Source organism: Cetorhinus maximus, chromosome 11 (assembly GCF_964194155.1).
Source record: "Cetorhinus maximus chromosome 11, sCetMax3.hap1.1, whole genome shotgun sequence".
Taxonomy (NCBI): domain Eukaryota; kingdom Metazoa; phylum Chordata; class Chondrichthyes; order Lamniformes; family Cetorhinidae; genus Cetorhinus; species Cetorhinus maximus.
In genome coordinates this window covers 80,246,341-80,264,105 of record NC_135889.1, presented here as the reverse complement: position 1 = coordinate 80,264,105, position 17,765 = coordinate 80,246,341, and the positions used below count along the sequence as shown (strand labels likewise).

At 41.2% G+C, this 17,765-nt stretch overlaps 1 protein-coding gene across 1 annotated transcript in view; it reads left to right on the top strand.

The window, feature by feature from the left end:
* The window catches only part of cobll1b (cordon-bleu WH2 repeat protein-like 1b), a 189,275-nt gene that overhangs the window by 120,625 nt on the left and 50,885 nt on the right, over positions 1–17,765 (top strand). The window contains exons 3-5 of the mRNA XM_078552302.1: positions 3,945–4,133; positions 7,319–7,523; positions 16,849–17,077. Coding sequence (XP_078408428.1) covers positions 3,945–4,133; positions 7,319–7,523; positions 16,849–17,077 — 623 coding nt within the window. The remainder of the gene's footprint in view (positions 1–3,944; positions 4,134–7,318; positions 7,524–16,848; positions 17,078–17,765) is intronic.

Genomic DNA, 17,765 nt, shown 5'->3' with positions numbered 1-17,765 from the left:
TTTTCATTGGCAGAAGGGTCAAGAACCAGATTTAAAGTGATTGGCAAAAGAATCAAAGGCATTGTGTCAAAGGCATTGTGAGGAAAATCATCTTTAAACAGCAAGTGATTACAGTCTGGAATGTTCTGCCTGAGAGTGCGGTTGTTGCAGGTTCAATCATGGCTTTCCAAAGGGAATTAGTTAAGCACCTGAAGGGAAAACATTGGATGGTCAACAAAGATGGTCAACAACAATTTGAGGTTTTAATATATAAATCAGATCATGAGACTTCAACAATTGGATATTTTATTGTGGTGAGGTGATGTTATGAATCATGATGATAAAGGCATCACCACTGTGTGGGCCAGGCTTGATGGGCCAATGTGCCTTTTCCTGTCCATTTTTGTTTGTTCATATGCAATTTAAATCAACTTTCAAAAAGTCGTTAGTTTTTGTGCCTAATATTTTATGGGATTCAGGAGTGAAATATAGCATGTTTAACAAAGCTATTTGTGACGTCTCCTGCAAGATTTAAACTTATAGGTTGTTTTACAAGGCTGAATAATGGGCTGTCCTTTTCTAATGCTCTCTCAAACTCGCACTTTTTTCACTTCCAGCGTTTTGCTTCCCTTGAGGCATCCACTACACTGTAGCTACACAACAGCAGTTTGCATCTTCCTTTGATGTCTTTGTCCCATTAAGTCCCAAATCTTACCGTTTGCAGGTACAATTCTGTTTCTGTGCCATTGAAGCACAACTGGAATGCACTTGGCCTGGTTGTTCACTGCTAGAAGCACGTGAACACTGGAAAGAACCACAAAGAATGGCTTTGGTTTTGTTAGCATTGAGCCGAAGGAAACATCACCTGATCAAGCAGTCCAAAAGTACAACAGCACTTCATAGTCAATTAAATTTAGGTGATATGTGAAAGCTGATCCTGTTTCAATTAATGCTGAGGGTTACATGTAAACATTGAGCTTTCGGATGTTTGGGAGAAGGAAAGGGATAGAGGGAAGGGCAGTTGATGCAGCCATTTGGCTGGCCTCTTTTTAGAGATAAATATGTGATAAAATTACAATCAAAGCAAAATACTGCAGTTACTGGAAATCTGGGGGGAAAAGCAGAAAACTCTGGAAATGCTCAGTAGATCAGGCAGCATCTGTGGAGGGAAAAACAGAGGGCTGGATTTCAGGGAGGCGTATTGCTTGCACTCCTGTTGCAAGAGTCAGCTGGCAGCCAGTGCGTCCGAACGAAGCCCGGCCCACAGCCATAATGCATTGCCGGTGGGCTAAACGAACAGACAGTGGGGCTAAACGAGTGGAGAGTGGGACTTCCACTCCTCAGCGGGGGGGAAGACAGGCTCTCGAGCTGCTGGCCAATCTGATTGGCCAGCAGCTCTAGCAGAGCCAGTCCTCAGTAGTGGACTGCAAGGAGGCCCCTGGGTGAGGAGGGCATGGATCCTGGAGAGAGGGAAGTCTGGGATATTGGACGGGGAGGGAGCAGAGTGTCTTGGGGGGTGGGGGGGGACAGGGGTTTGGAGGGCAGGTGGGTAGGAACAAAGAGCTAATCATCATAGGAGGTGCCCCCAACGTACACAGGGCAAACCCCCCCCACCTCCCATTTTCTTCCCAGATTTTAAGCAGTTTTCTTAAAGAAAATGGCCTACCTACTGCCGCCTGCCTGTCCATGCCTACCATTTTATGGCGTGGGCAATTTATTATTTCAGTCACTTGGCTTAGTAGCAAGCTCAATTGGCCATTGGTTATTTATTTAAAAATGGCGGCCCACCCACCTACCGTATTATAGGAGATATACGCGAGGTAAAAAAACATAACTACAATCATCATGTAGTAGGTTTGAGTTAATTTCTCCACATGTGAGCTAATTCTGTAAGGCCAATATGTTGGAATAATATTGCCAATGTTTTTGTAAATATGGTGAAGAAATTCAATTTTTGGACTTTTTTTTTAATGGTTTACCAGTGTGCTCAGTCCATTTTTTTTCTCCTCTCCTTTCCTCTGGGCCAGAATTTTCACGTCAGCACGTGGGGGCAGGCCTGGCTCACCGATGCATAAAATGACACGCAGTGACGTCGGGCGTGCGCCCTGAGGTCACCATGCATCATTCTGATCTTTCATTCGGCAGGCGCACGCCAGAGGCGGCTGCGCGCCCGCCGAGCTGTCAAAGGCCTGTTAAGGCAATTAGGAGACTAATTTAGATAATTGACAGGGCTGTCTGTCCAATTTTAAGGTTGGTGGGCAGGTGAAGAGCCCAAGTGGCCTTCGCGTTTTACAGGAAACCTCATCCACAGGCGGGATGAGGTGTCCTGAAGGTTTTATTAAATAAATAAATAAATTTTACACAATTCATAAACATGTCCCATGCGTCAGCATGCCGGACATGTCCCAGTTCATGTGACACTGTCACATATGGGGACGTGTGTAAATAATTTTTATCTTTCTTTATTAGATATTCTCAACATGTTCTTTATCTCCCTGAGGCAGCCCTGAACCTCAGGGAGGTTTCTGCACTGTTTCACGCACATGTGCAATAGAACGCAGGCTGTGATTCTCCCCCTTCCCCCCCCGCCCGCACAGGTAGCACTGAACGCTACTGGCTGTGTGTCACACTGGGCTTAATTGGCCCGCCCACATAAAATGGCGGCGCTGAGCTGATCGTGGGCGGCGATTGGCTCCATGCCCACTCCTGATCGGCCCGCCCAACATGGGGAAAATTCTCCCCCTGGGGCCCCTCTTCTTTCACTTGTTGATATATAATTATCTTAAACAACTAGCATTTTGTAGAGGATCACAAGTAAGGGGTTTGAGCTTCAACGGGGTCCATAGGATAGTTACTGCTGTTTTCAGCTGGGGAACCGTCTTGTCCTGGAAACATAGCACAAAGGCATTTTGCATTTGTTATGGAATTCTTTTTGATGCAGACTGTACCAGAAAGTGTCAGAAAAATTAATATTCATGCATCATTCAAATGTATTTCTGGCTTTGTGATACTTATGCTTTTGAGCATAGAAGAGGAATTTTTCTTGCATAACGTGGTAACATTAAAGGCCATTTCCTCCACACTTCTATGAAATGACCATAATCAAATATAATATAAAATGCCACCATGTCAGTGCAAGACTTACCGTACCACTGGCATCCACTTGTTTAATATGACAATAACTTAATAAGGAAAGAGTGCAAATCTGAAACTGGCTATAGGTACTACATTTACCAACAGGATATGTTTTCATTTTTACATTTAAGAAAACGCAATTGGACCAGCAATGTTCAGGCTGAGGAAGGCAATAAGAATGCCACAGTTAGCTCGAAGAAGCTGGGCATCTGAATTTACATTGCATGTTTTCGCCATTCATTATAATTGGTTCATTCATTGGCATATTTGATATTTTTCAGATGAGAAATGTTTTTTCAAAAAAATATAAAGCAAGCAGTGATCAGTTTTTTAACCTTTTCTTTCCTCCCCGCTCTTCTCTTTTGACCTTTTCCCCTTTTGAATGTGCTGACGCCTGCGAGGATGGACAACATGATCCTTCAGTATCTTCCCTAAATGACCATTCTTTTTATGTCAGCTTAGAGGGTCTGTATTTAACAAGTTACTTGACCAGCAGGAGCATCTTAGCCAAATCCGAATGGCCTTGGCCAATATCCACATGCACTTCCAGCAAGAATCTCTGAGGAGAAATCACAATTGCAAACCCTGACTTTTTTAAACCTTCCTATCCTATTCTAGTCATGGATGCTAAGACCAATTGTAGCATTTGTACTCCACGGATATTGTGACCTCCTGATATTGTTCGGCTTCGTGCTACTTTGGATAATATTTTTTATCCTCTAGTTAACTGGCAAAACTGTTTTGTAACTTATATTTTCAAGATTTAAAAAAAACCATTATTCTATTCAATGTGTTTTCAGTAATAGATTTCTTTTCCTTTTTACCAATAGCAAAAAATCCAAGCCAAAAGCCCCGGCACCACCAACATTCTCCAAGCATGTTGAGAGTTCTTCAACAGCCAAGAGCCTAGAGGGTGAAAATAAAACCATGGAACAGAAAGACAGTGTCTTGAATACATACTTCGATTTGACTGTGGTTTTGCCAGGAGGAGTGGAGCAATCAACCAATATAAATGAAAGGTTGGTGTTTTTGTACCTTTCCCACATTCACCTATAGTGAATAATTTTAAAACTTGGTGGTTTGTGTTTCTACCGAGACACTTTCTAAAGCTTCTTGCCTCTCTTCCAATCAACATTGTGACTATAAATCATATAATCACTGTGGCTATTAAAGATGTGACCACTAAATGTATCACATCAATTAATGTTAATATGTTATGTATGTGATTGCACATGCAATGTCTCCACATTAATTCATAGCAGATTGGTTGGGTGCAAGTTTGAAAAAGATTGTTTACAAATAGCTTCTTTTGATGCATTAGACTTAATATAATTTTCTACCAACTCACTTCAGTTTGCAATATACAGAAATTTCGAGGTGTTTTAAAGTACAGATTTTACATGCTAGCTTGGCTCATGGCATGTCCCAAGTTTCATTGCATTTGTGGATTCATGTATTGACCATCTGATGTGGTTTAGGACACTTCAGTATTGGTGACTACTGGGGCTGAGATCAATTCTCGAAGGGTGGTGGGACAGAGGTTATTGGACATGGATTGAGTGACGCGTGGTCTGAGAAAATTTAAGAGGCCAGTGAGCTGCTGCATCCTTTATTTTCTTTGATTTTAAGGCCAAATTATGGAATTGTAGAAGTTGGTTGTTAAGTTTTGCCAATGTGCAAGAAATACTTCTAAAAGTTTATCTTGCAGGGATTTGTGAAATATACTTTTAACTGAGAACAGTTGGCTGATCATTGAGCAAATAGTTCCAGGTTTAAAAAAAATTGCTCCAGTAAATCTTTCCATTGAGGTGGAATATAGATTGTGGTAGCAATAATTGGATAGCTCTTTCAAATAGACTAAATAACCTCCTCCTGTGATTCTGTGAAATAAATTCACTGTTAAATCCAAATGTAATTGGAAAGTAGCTATCGTGGAAAAAAATCTGATAACATTGAGCTGAGGAGGATACATTATCATCATCAGAAGAGTCCCAGGACAAAGAGGCTACCAAAGCCTGATGAGACTATTAGGCATCAGCTCATAGGCCACCAGTTGCAACGAAAGATCAAAACCAATCCATTCACATCACCTTTGCAGTAACAGTCCTCGAATACCAATCCATCTTTACCCTCTATACTGCAAGGAAAATCCCCCAGACTCAAAACAATATTTGCACAAGTGCCACTTAACATTGATGGCTGATGACCTCACCATATCTCATTGGAAAAATAAACTCGCATTGTTCAGCTGTTATAATTTTGAATGTCTTCACAGACTGGTATCACAGAATAACTTCACTCGGCATGCTACCTAGAGTTTATTTGGACCCCATTTACAGTGTTTAGCAGGGGGAAACGGGTACTTTATTCATATCAGAATCATCTCTTTTTAAAAAAACTATTTAAGTGTACTTTAAATCTTCTATCTTCAGATGCTTGCAATATTACATTAGGTTAGTAATAGCATAAGTCCTGTAATTCAGTGATGATTAAAATTAGCATGCCCTCCCATTATACACTTCATAGAATCATAGAATAATGCAGCACAGAAGAAGGCCGTTCAGCTCATTATGCCTGTGCCAATTCTTTGGAAGAGTTATCCAATTAGTCCGTTCCTCTGCATAGAGCAGTTAGTAGTTCATCATTCACTTCTATAAAAAGAAATGCTTTAATTTCATCTCACTTGCAATATTCAAAAGTAGCTTTATGTACAAACAGAAATTTGTGGGAAGAAAAAAAAAGCAATCTTTTTGTTCACATCTATTATTAACACAGAATTTAGCAGCACAGAGTTAGTGTAAGGTTAATATACTTCACAACTCACCAATGCCAGAAGTTAAACCCAATAAAATTCCCAGAAGTATAATAAGCTCATAGTTGCTAACCTTCAAACCCCATTTGTGTACTTTCCTGAGAGCTGAGAACAGCTGGTTGAATTTGCTTCATAAAGCATTGTCTGTGCTTACATTGAAAAAGCATGTATGTGTAAAAGAGATGACTGCCAATGCAATATGGGACAATTTGTCGTATTCCAAAATAAGCAGATGTTTGGCCCACCCACAAGCAGCACAAATGGAGGCAATAAATACTTAGATCTTCATGAAAAGCAGTTAACAACTTTAATATGATATATGACAGTCACTTGCTTTATTTGATCAGTTTTTTTTCTCAACTGACCTTTTCTGTTCTAGACATGGTATATTTGTCCTTGTTTTTGATTGATCTGAGATTGTCTGGATAGGTTGTTCTGAAATGAACTCTTTCAGTGGCAAAACTGTCCATGATTTATAAACAAAGACCAAAGTTTTCTAAAGGATTAAAATTCAAGATTGAATCATTTCCCTTTAAGCTTAGTTACGAAGTACCTCAGCCCCTGATATGTCTACTGTAATGATTAAGCATTTGGATTCCTGCTGACCACTCCTGATCTGAGACCAACTCCAAACTCTTACAAAGCATTAATTGGTTTTAAAATGTTTGTCAGTAAATGTTTTCTTTAAAGGAAGTTACCCTTGTGTATGCCTTGTTCACATCAGTGTTAATTATAGCCTTCTATTCTTGTACGCTATTAGACCAACTGATGCAGTCAGCTTGACCCATGTAGTTGTGATGCTTTATTCTCCACAATTAAACACTCCCAACCCACCAGAAGCCGTGCAAACTGATGAGGGAAGATAAAAAAAACTACAGCCAATTAGAAAAAAAATATATCAAGGGGACACCCCCCCACCGTGCCACCCCACCCTCTGCAATCAAAACTAGCCCAGGAGATCGTATTGCTCATGACTTTTAATACTTAGCATGTACATCTTGTATAACCTGATCTCTGCCCCAGGCAGGAATTGTGTTAGCTCTCCTTTGAAGGTACAAAGCATCACTCACCACTCCAGTCTACACTTTATTCCAAAGTTCTATTATCCTTTGGTAAAACTAGATCCATAATGCATTGATCAGTGACAAAAACATCTCTGTCTTGAATGCCCCTAGTGTTTTAAACAATTGTAAACAGAGCTTTATTTATTATCATCTATCCTGGCTCTCATGCTTAGTGTACTTTTTTTTTTAAACAGTCAAAATCTGACCACATCCAATTATCAGATCGAGTCACAACAGTGGTAGTGTGGGCTGGTTAAATCTCTTGTTTTGCAGTTTGTTTGTAACAATGAGCTGTTTAACCTGACAGAAACATTTGTTTTCTTTCTAGCACACCCATGATGGATTTGTTGATTTTCCTCTGTGGCAAATATCATTTGAATCCATCAAGTCATACTATAGAATTGGTGGGAAGAGAGAAGAATCAAATCCAATTCAAACCCAACACTTTGATTGGGACGTTGGAAGTGGAGAAAGTTATTCTAAGGCAGAAAAACGTGGAAGAGAAAAAGAAGCCAATTTCAATGATGCCTGAGGTTTGTAAAGTTGTTCAGCACACCATGGAATGGCAATAAAGCATGCAAATAATTTTAATAGGGAAATTCTGGAATTTGTAATAAATATGTTTAACTGAAAGTATAAATTCTGCAGAAAATAAGCAGCAGTATGTAAAGCGAGAGTTTCTGCTCAGTTGTGTTAATTTTTTTAATTGAATTGAAATTTTCTGAAATTGAAGTAACTCGTACAAAATATCATGACATTGTAAGTGCAATTTATCAAGTTTCACCAATCTTCTCCAGTTTAAAAAGAATTGCACTAGAAGCTAGCCCTTTTACACGAAAGGAGCCACACACCCAGGGTGAATTAATTGACATTAGAAGTTTCTGTTAATTGGGCTTGCTTGAGGGTCTTTGAATAGGATTTAAAGATTAAGCTATTTTTTTGGGTGCAAAGACACTAACAGGCATGTTTTAGAGGCTACTTAATCTATTTTTTAAAACTTACTGCGCCCCAATGTAAGTGGCAAACAGTTTGTATATTTTTAAAAATTCGTTTTCAGTAATTCAAAATCTGGTTACTCGGGTGGTAGATTGTCACTGATTTCAATGATTATTTTTGTGATAAACCCATTTTCAACCATGTGAACCAAACTACATCACATGACCACTCTTAACTGAATCAAGGGATACGCAACTTTATAAAAAGAAAATTTGGTCCCTGGCAGATTGTACATTTGGTGACATGCAAATGTGTTTGAGCAGAAACGCAAAGGAAAAGAGAGAGTTCTCATAACGAGTGCAAGTTTGGATGCAATTTACACATGGATCACTGGTGCCCAAAGTGAAAACTCTACCCCCGAGTATTTGATTTTATATTTAAAAGGTGTATGTGTACACCAGAAAAGTGTAACGTTTATGTGAATGGCATTTGGTGGAATAGCAAAAATCCTTTTTTATAAGGAAGCGTAAAAGATGTAATTAATTCTACTTCAAATGATTTAGGTATGTAAGGCCTTTCTTCTTTGCATTTTCTTCTTCATCGCGGATAAAATTTCCTTCTTTCTTTGCCATTGATTTTCCTTCTATACTGATCCAATTTGAAAATAATTCTTATTTTAGATTCAAGATTTCTCCTTTTGTCCAAGTGGTCTCTTTTTTTAAAAAATGAGAATGGACAAGTGGATGAATGAGTGAATGGGTAAGCTGGCAGGATGGGTAGGTGGATGATGTAAGTGGGTAGGGTGGCATGTGGGTAAGGCGTTGGGCAAGTAGATCAGTGTGAGTGATTTGGGGTCTGTTCTGTAGTTACCCAGGAGTTGGACAGAAAATCCTAGTCTAACATTTCCTGGGTAACTATTTGGGTAAGTCCCATGGAACTGTCCGAAGTCTGACTCTAGCTCAGATTTGGAGATGTTCATGGAGGGGTCCCACAGAGCAGGGGAATTGCTGTCAGGTGTTCAAACTTCCGGCAATTCCCACCGAGGTCAGCGCATCAGACTTCTGCAGTGTCCCGTCACACATCTTGGGTTGTACGTCTGGTCTCTGAGTCCAGCAGATGTGGGCTATCCACTCCAACTTCTCACTAGTTTCAGCTCTGAGCCAGCTAAAGCTAAGTGATTGCAACCAACGGATCAAGTCAAAGCTCTGAAATCTTGCCCAGTCCAGTTGTGAATGGTGGTGGGTAATTGTATAATTAACTGGAAGAGGAAGGGACTCCATGAACATTTCCATCCTCAATAATTGTCGATCCCAACATTTAAGTGCAGAAGAGAAAGGTTGAAGCATTTGCAACCATCTTCAAATGGATGATCCATCTCGGCTTCCTGCTGTGGTCCCTGCTATCATGGAAGTCAGTCTTGAGCCAATGAGATTCATTCCATGTGATATTAAGAAAAGGCTGAATGCACTGGATATAACAAGGGCAATGGGCGCCAGCATTTGCATCCCAGCTGTTGTGCTAACGGCTTGTGCTCTAGGATTAGCTGTACCTCTAGCCAAGCTGCTTGAGTACAGTTACAACACCAACAACTACTTCACAATGTGGAAATTTGCCCAGGTTTGTTGTGTTCGTACAAATGTAGGACAAATCCAATCCAGCCCCATCAGTCTACTCTAAGTCATCCGACTTTTATTTTTATTCTTTGATAGGATGTGGGTGTCGCTGGAAAGGCCAGCATATGTTGCTCATCCCTAATTACCGTCGAACTGAGTGGTTTGCTAGGTCATTTCAGAGGGCAGTTAAGAGTCCAACATTGATGTAGATCAGGAGCCACATGTAGGCCAGACCAGGTAAGGGTGGCAGATTTCCTTCCCTAAAGGACATCAGTGAAATAGATGGGCTTTTATGACTTTCGACACTGGTTTCATTTCCACTATTACTTAGGCTACCTTTCAATTCCAGATTTAATTAATTGAATTTAAATTCCACCAGCTGCCATAGTGGGATTTGAACCCATGTATCCAGAGCGCTAACATGGGTCTCTGGATTATTAGTCTCATGACACTATCACTACGCCACCATCTCCCCACTGTCATTGACAGTGCTGTCAGGAACACTTGTTTATCAATAAACTGTTCACTGATGCTCATTTTGGGTTCCAGCAGGACCACTTGTCTCCAGACCTCATTACAGCCTTGGTCCGAACATGGATCATCAGATAATGAAGCAGCCCACGCCCACGTGCATCAAGATGTGGACAACATTCTGACTTGGGCTAAGTGGCAAGTAAAATTGGCAACACAAAAGTGCCAGACAATGGCCGTTTCAACAAGAGAGTCTAATGATCTCCCCTTAATATTCACTGCAATGGCACTGCCAAATCCCCACCATTAACATCTGGCAGCCATTATTAACCAGAGACTTAACTAGACCAGTCATATACATATTGTGGCTACAAGATAAAGTCAGAAGCTGGGAATTCTGCAGCGAGTGACTCCTGTCCTGACTCTCAAATCTGACCTCCATCTCCAAGGCTCAAATCAGAAGCCTGATAGAACACTCTTCAATTGTCTGGATGAGTTTAGCTCCAACAACATTCGAAGCTTGACACCATGCAAGACAACGCAGCCCACTTGATTAGCACCCTATCCAGCACCTTAAGTATTTGCTCCCTCCACCATCAACACAAGGTGTTGTAGAGTGTATCACCTATAAGATGCTCTGCAACAAATCACCAAAGGTTCTTAGTCAGTACCTCCCAAACTAGGGGTCTCTACTGCCAAAGACATTAAGGCAGCAGGCATTTGAAAACACCACCATCTGCAAGCTTCCCTCCAAGTTGCATACCACCTGGCTTGAAAATATATTGCCATTTTTCCATTGTCGCTGAGTCAAAGTCCTGGATCTGCCTGCATAACAGGATTGTCGGAGCACCTTCACTACACAGACTGCAGAGGTGACATCATAATGTTCCCTCTAAGCTGCTTGGTGGCACAGCAACTGGAAGGTTACCACGCAGGGCCGTGCACAAGTCGGCCTAGTTAGGGATGGACGATAAATTCTGGCCTTGCCAGCAATTCTCATATCCCATGGACAAATTCAAAAAGAAAATTCAATATAATGGGCTTAATTTTGCAGTCAGCAGCAAAACGATGTTGTTTTTTCAGATTTTCAGCATCAGCAGTACTTTGCTTTATTCACAAGTGCTGGAAAAACAAAGCAGGTCTGGCAGCATCTGTGGAGAAAGGAACAGTTAACGTTTCAAATGGAATGTGACTGTTCTTCAGCACTTCAGCGAAATGATGGTGCTTGCTGCTGACCTCAAAAAGCTGCCAACAAATATCTAATGATCTCTGTGGTGCTGGCTTTCCCTTTCCTGATGACAGTTTAAGTCTGGTGCCAAGTCAAGAGATCTCTGAGTGCAGGAATAGAGATGTCCACACTACTGTCATTTGAAGTATTCTCAAATGTCAGACCAGAAAGTTAAAAACACTAGATAATTGGATAATTTAGATAATTAAATAAATCATTGTTGTTGGATTGAGATGGAAGCTAAAATATCAATATAAATAAACTTTAAAAAAAATATTTTAAGTGTGAATTTTTTAAAACATTATGGAGAAATTTGACATTTCACAAATATAGAATTTGCTCTTCAGGGCCATTAAGCATGCTTAGCAGTGATTATGACGTTAGTACACATTAAAAAATCCAATTATACCTTATTCAACAAGATTTTAACTTTTTTGAGAGTTTTTACGGTGAGACTAACAGTATAGGAGTGGAAATTTTCACGGATTCACTAAGGATTAGGGCTCGCACTCGGGCAGCAGGGAAGAAATGAGCTGGAAGACATCAACACCTTGCCCTCTGGAGGAGGGTTAAATCACTGACGACAATGCCTGGATTTCCACGGTATTTTGCACAGATGCGGGCTTCTGAAGTTGCTGTCAGTTTCAGTGGTGTAATAATGATAAACGTCCACCATTTTGCTGTCCTTACGACCACAAAATTTGGGCCGATCTGTCATTAATGAACTGTTTACTGGCAGTCACTACTACTTAAAGTAGAAAGTCGAAATGTTATGAAGAGTTAATATATTAGTCCCGAGTTTAAAAACTTAGAAAATAGTGTTCTTAGTTTGACAGAATAACTATGGCCAGAATTTTACTGCCTGCGCTCAACCTGAACGGCATGAAACCACGTGCGATGACGTTGGGCAAGCGTCCCGACGTCATCGCACACTCGCGCGATACTTTGCTCGGTGGGCATGCGTAAAAGTTGGAAGAGCACCCGCTGACAATTAAGAGAGAAATTAAGCCCATTAACAGTCCAATTGTCAGCGATTTTTTTTGTGGCCTGCCCAACCTTAAGGTTGGCGGACGGACCAATTGGCCAGTTGGGCTTTACGTTTTTGATGAAACCTCATCCAAGGGTGGGATGAAATCCCCGTTGTGATTTAAAATAAAAATAAATATCTGGGGGATTTTTTAAATGAGGTCTGCTTTCAGGTGCTTGATTATGCTGCAAGGGCATTTTTTTTTTTTGCAGCATTTTGGAGCTTTGTTTTCGCATTTGGAGGTCTGTAGCTCCCTGAGGCATCTGTCTGCCTTCCGGGCGCTCACCAGCGCCCGCGGTAAGGTCGGCGCCCATACTCTCCCCGCACCCAACGGCAATGCTGAGCAGTTCTCCAGTCATGTTTCACGCTGGCTGGCCGTTAATTGGCCAGCCAGCCAGCCAGCATGAAATTATGGTCAGCAGCTGATCGCAGGCGGGAGCACATTTTGTGTCCGCTTCCGGGCCCGCTGATCGCATGTGCCCGACAATGGGAAAATTCAGACCTATAAATAAAATGGTATCCCAGTTCCTTGCTCTCAGTAACTGGGGAGCAGTCGTATTCCATCAAGCATTTGATTATCCCTTGCTGTATTAATCCTTATAATTTCCATCTTGTTAACTAGATATTCATCCAAATTGTTTTCTTCTGAAATTCAAAAATTTGTTCAACATCAATTGCCTTAGTTCTGAGTTTATTCTGTGTATTCTTTGCTTTTTAATCTCAAGTCCTACTTGAGGCTTGTTAGACTTTACACTGTTATCCACTTGTCTTGTTCTCAGTCCATAGTAAATTACCTGTTTGCATTTACATTTTCAATTCAAGTTGACATTTTCAAAGTCTAGCCATGCCTCATCTTAATCTTATATTCAGTTGAAAACAGTTGATGTTTTTGATGTCCTTGCGTAAATTCAAATTAAAGACTCATGCATCACACTTCTCATCTCCTAATTCATCAAAGCGGAATGCCAAAAATTGCACATACTATTTCCATTATTTCCTCATCAATGATCTATATGACATCAGAATAAATTGTCTTAAGATACTAATGCATTAATGACTCAGCTTCTAATATTCACTAGCCAAAACTTGAAGTGTCACCTTTCCGTGATCTTGTAATAAAAATGATATTTTATACGTTTAAATCCCAAAAGCCTGAGCTTGAGGGGAAAAAGATGTTGGCCCTGAAACATAAGCTGTGTAAGAACACTCAGATGTACCTTGTATGGGATATTAATCAAAGAGCAACAGATCAATCCCTTGCTAGTAGACATCTTGAGCTTCTGTACTTAATCATCTTTCTCTTGTTTCTTCCTCCTCCATGTATGCTTTTCTCTTGAATTTTTCAAAATATTTTCTTTGTTTTCACATTTTGATCTCTTGGGATAAAACACCATCTTTCATATCTTGCATTCTCAAAGTGAACTCCTTTGATTTATTTTCAACCAGCCCATGTATTGCACCTTGTTGCAAGGCTACCCTAATGTAGTAACAATATCTTTGACAGGCACAAGCCAAAAACTTTTATTCAGCAAATTTTTAGTTAGCTGAGAAAACTAAATTCGGTTCATTCCTTGGAATATCTTTTACTTTCGCCTGCTTGAAAATGATAATGATAAGACAACCATGGTAAGGATTAGGTTGCTCCCAGTTTACAAACATGTGAATTAGGAGTAGGCCATTCGGCCTTTGATCCTGCTCTGCCATTCATTAAGATCATGGCTGATCTAGCTGTTGCCTCAATCTATATTCTCACCTATGCCAGGTATCCTCAGATTTTTGACCAACAAGGGAGGCAATCTGCCTTAAAAGTATTAATTGACTCTGCCTCCCCCGCACCCTGGGGAAGAGCGTTCCAAAGGTTCTTGACCTTCCAAGAGGAAAAATTTCTTCTCACCTCCATCTAAAATGGGAGACCCCTTATTGTTAAACTGTGGCCCACAGTTCTAGTCTCTCCCAGAAGGAGAAGCATCCTTTCAGCATCCACCCTGTCAAGTTTCCTCAGAATCTTGTATGTTTCAATAAGACCACCTCTCATTCTTCTAAACTCCAGTGGATACAGGCACAGCCTGTCCAACCTTTGTTCGTAAGATAACGCTCCCATCCCAGGAATCAGACGAGTGAACCCTCTCTCAATTGCTTCTAACACATCTATATCCTCTCTTAAATAAGGAGACCAAAACTGTACACAGTACTCCAGATGTGGTCTCGCCAACACCCTGTACAACTGTAGCAAAACATTCTTACCTTTATATTCCATTCCCTTTCCTCCGGAGGTCCCAGCATCACAAATGACAGCCTTCAGCCAATTCGATTCGCTCCATGTGATGATGGCTGAAAGCACTGGATACAGCAAAGGCTATAGGCCCTGAAAATATTCCGGCAATAGTACTGAAGACTTGTGCTCAAGAACAGTGCCACGCCCCTAGCCAAGCTGTTCCAGTACAGCTACAACTCTGACATCTACCCAGCTATGTGGAAAATTGCCCAGGTGTGTCCTGTACAAAAAGCAGGGCAAATCCAACCCGGCCAATTACTGCCCCATCAATCTACTCTCGATCATCAGTAAAGTGATGGAAGGGGTCATCAACAGCGCTATCAAGCGGCAGTTGCTTAGCAATAACCTCACTGACAGGTTCTGCCATGATGACCCAGCTCCTGACGTCATTACAGCCTTGGTTCAAACATGGACTAAAGAGCTGAACTCCTGAGGTGAGGTGAGTGACCTGCCCTTGACATCAAGGCCGCATTTGACCGAGTGTGGCATCAAGGAGGCCTAGCAAAATTGGAGTGAATGGGAATTGGGTAAAACTCTCCACTGGTTGGATAGCACAAAGGAAGATGGTTGTGGTTGTTGAAGGTCAGTCATCTCAGCTCCAGGCCATCACTGCAGGATTTCCTCAGGGTAGTGTCCTGGGCCCAACCATCTTCAGCTGCTTCATCAATGACCTTCCTTCCACCATAAGGTCAGAAGTGGGGATGTTTGTGGTTGATTGTGCAATGTTCAGCACCATTTGCAACTCCTCAGATACTGAAGCAGTCCAGGTCCAAATGCAGCAAGACCTGGACAATGTGCGCGCTTGGGCTGACAAGTGGCAAGTAACATTCATGCCACACAAATGCCAGGCAATGACCATCTCCAACAGGAGAGAATCTAGTCATCGCCCCTTGACATTCAATGGCATTACCATCACTGAATCCCCCACTATCAACATCCTGGGGTTACCATTGACCAGAAACTGAACTGGACTAGCCATATAAATTCTGTGGCTACAAGAGCAGGTCAGAGGCTAGGAATCCTGTGACAAGTAACTCACCACCTGACTCCCAAAACCTGACCACCATCTAAAATACACAAGTCAGGAGTGTGATGGAATACTCCCTACTTGCCTGGATGAGTGCAGCTCCCACAACACTCAAGAAGCTTGACACCGTCCAGAACAAAGCAGCCCACTTGATTGGCACCACATCCACAAACATTCACTCCCTCCACCACCGATGTACAGTAGCAGCAGTGTGCACCCTCTACAAGATGCACTGCAGGAATTCATCAGGGCTCCTTAGCCAGCACCTTCCAACCACGATCACTACCATCTAGAAGGACAAGGGCAGCAGATAGATGGGAACAACAACACCTGCAAGCTCCCCCCAAGTCACTCACGATTCTGACTTGGAAATATATCGCCATACCTTCACTGTCGCTGGGTCAAAATCCTGGAACTCCCTCCCTAACAGCATTGTGGGTGTACCTACGCCACATGGACTGCAGCGGTTCAAGAAGGCAGCTCACCACCACCTTCTGCAGGGCAATTAGGAACGGGCAATAAATGCTGGCCCAGCCAGCGAAGCCCACATCCTGTGAATGAATTTTTTAAAAATTCCATTTGCCTTCCTAATCCTACCTGTACACTAACATCTTGTGATTCATGTACCAGGACACCCAGATCCCTCTGTACCTCAAGAGTTCTGCAATCTCTCTCCATTTAAGTAATATGCTGCTTTTCTGTTGTTCTTGCCAAAGTGGACAAGTTCAAATTTTCCCACATTATACTCCCTCTGCCAATTTTTTGCCCAATCACATAACTGGCCTAGATCCTTTTGCAGGCTCCTATATCCTCATCACAACTTACTTCCCTGCCTATCTTTGTTTAATTGAGAGACTCCATCTTTTTTTGGCTGCAAATAATGACAGAATACAATACAAATTGGAGGTTTTAGATCATTTTGGGCAATTCCTTTCTTACTCAAAGAGTCCTTCATTGAATCTTGAATCTGGCCACTAATGCAATCTTCAAATTGTGAAGGATCTTTTAATCCCCAATCTACTATCTTGGATATGCCCATGATTCTTAGCATTAACTATTGCTGGAAACTCTATTTTGAGGAAGGCATTGGACATTTTTCCAACAGCTATGAGGCTTTGAGGGAAAACATGGTCCCAGAAAGTTGGGTTAAATGCAACTCATCCCAAGTTTGCTCAACAGTGGGTCAGTGCTGAAAGTAATGTACATTAAATTGTAATTGTGTCAGCATTTTCAACCAAACATGTTCATATACATTCTGACTAGCTTTCTTTTTATTTTCAGCAAACAGTACGCGTCGTAGTAAACTACAAAAAAACCCAGAAAACCATAGTACGTGTTAGTCCCCTCGTTCCTCTTCAAGAACTGGTTCCAATAATCAGCAACAAATGTGAATTTGATCCAAAGAGCACCATTCTCGTTAAAGACTTTGAGTGTCAGGAGCCCTATGACTTAACAAAATCTCTGAAAGAGCTTGGTTTACGGGAAGTGTATGCATTGGACACCAGCATAGGTAAGTACCTGGCTGAGGCCACTGAATGTTGTAGCACAATAATTTCTAACACACAACTTTGATTGCTGTAGCACGATAATCTTAAAAAATATGGAGCAGTAAAATTTGAAACGTAGCATTTTAAATCTGTACATCGACGAGATTTTATTTAAGATATACCTATTGCCTAACTTTTTATTTCTGATCCAAAAATAAAACTGTATCAGGAGACAGAATTGTCAGCACAACTGTCATAGATGAGTTTAACAGGTTTGACAAAAACTTAAATATCTATAGCGCCTTCCATGTAGATACACATCCCAAGCTGCATGAGAGCTTTAAACGGGCAAAAATAAATGCTGAAACAAAGGAAAAGATACTAGGAGGAATGATCAAAAACTTGGTCAAAGGGATTAGTTTTATGCAGACCTTTAAAGGAGAAGAAACAAAAACAGAATTACCTGGAAAAACTCAGCAGGTCTGGCAGCATCGGCGGAGAAGAAAAGAGTTGACGTTTCGAGTCCTCATGACCCTTGAAGGGTCATGAGGACTCGAAACGTCAAATCTTTTCTTCTCCGCCGATGCTGCCAGACCTGCTGAGTTTTTCCAGGTAATTCTGTTTTTGTTTTGGATTTCCAGCATCCGCAGTAGTATTTTGTCTTTAAAGGAGAAGACTTGCCTAGGGAGACAGAAAAGTTCAGAGGGAAAT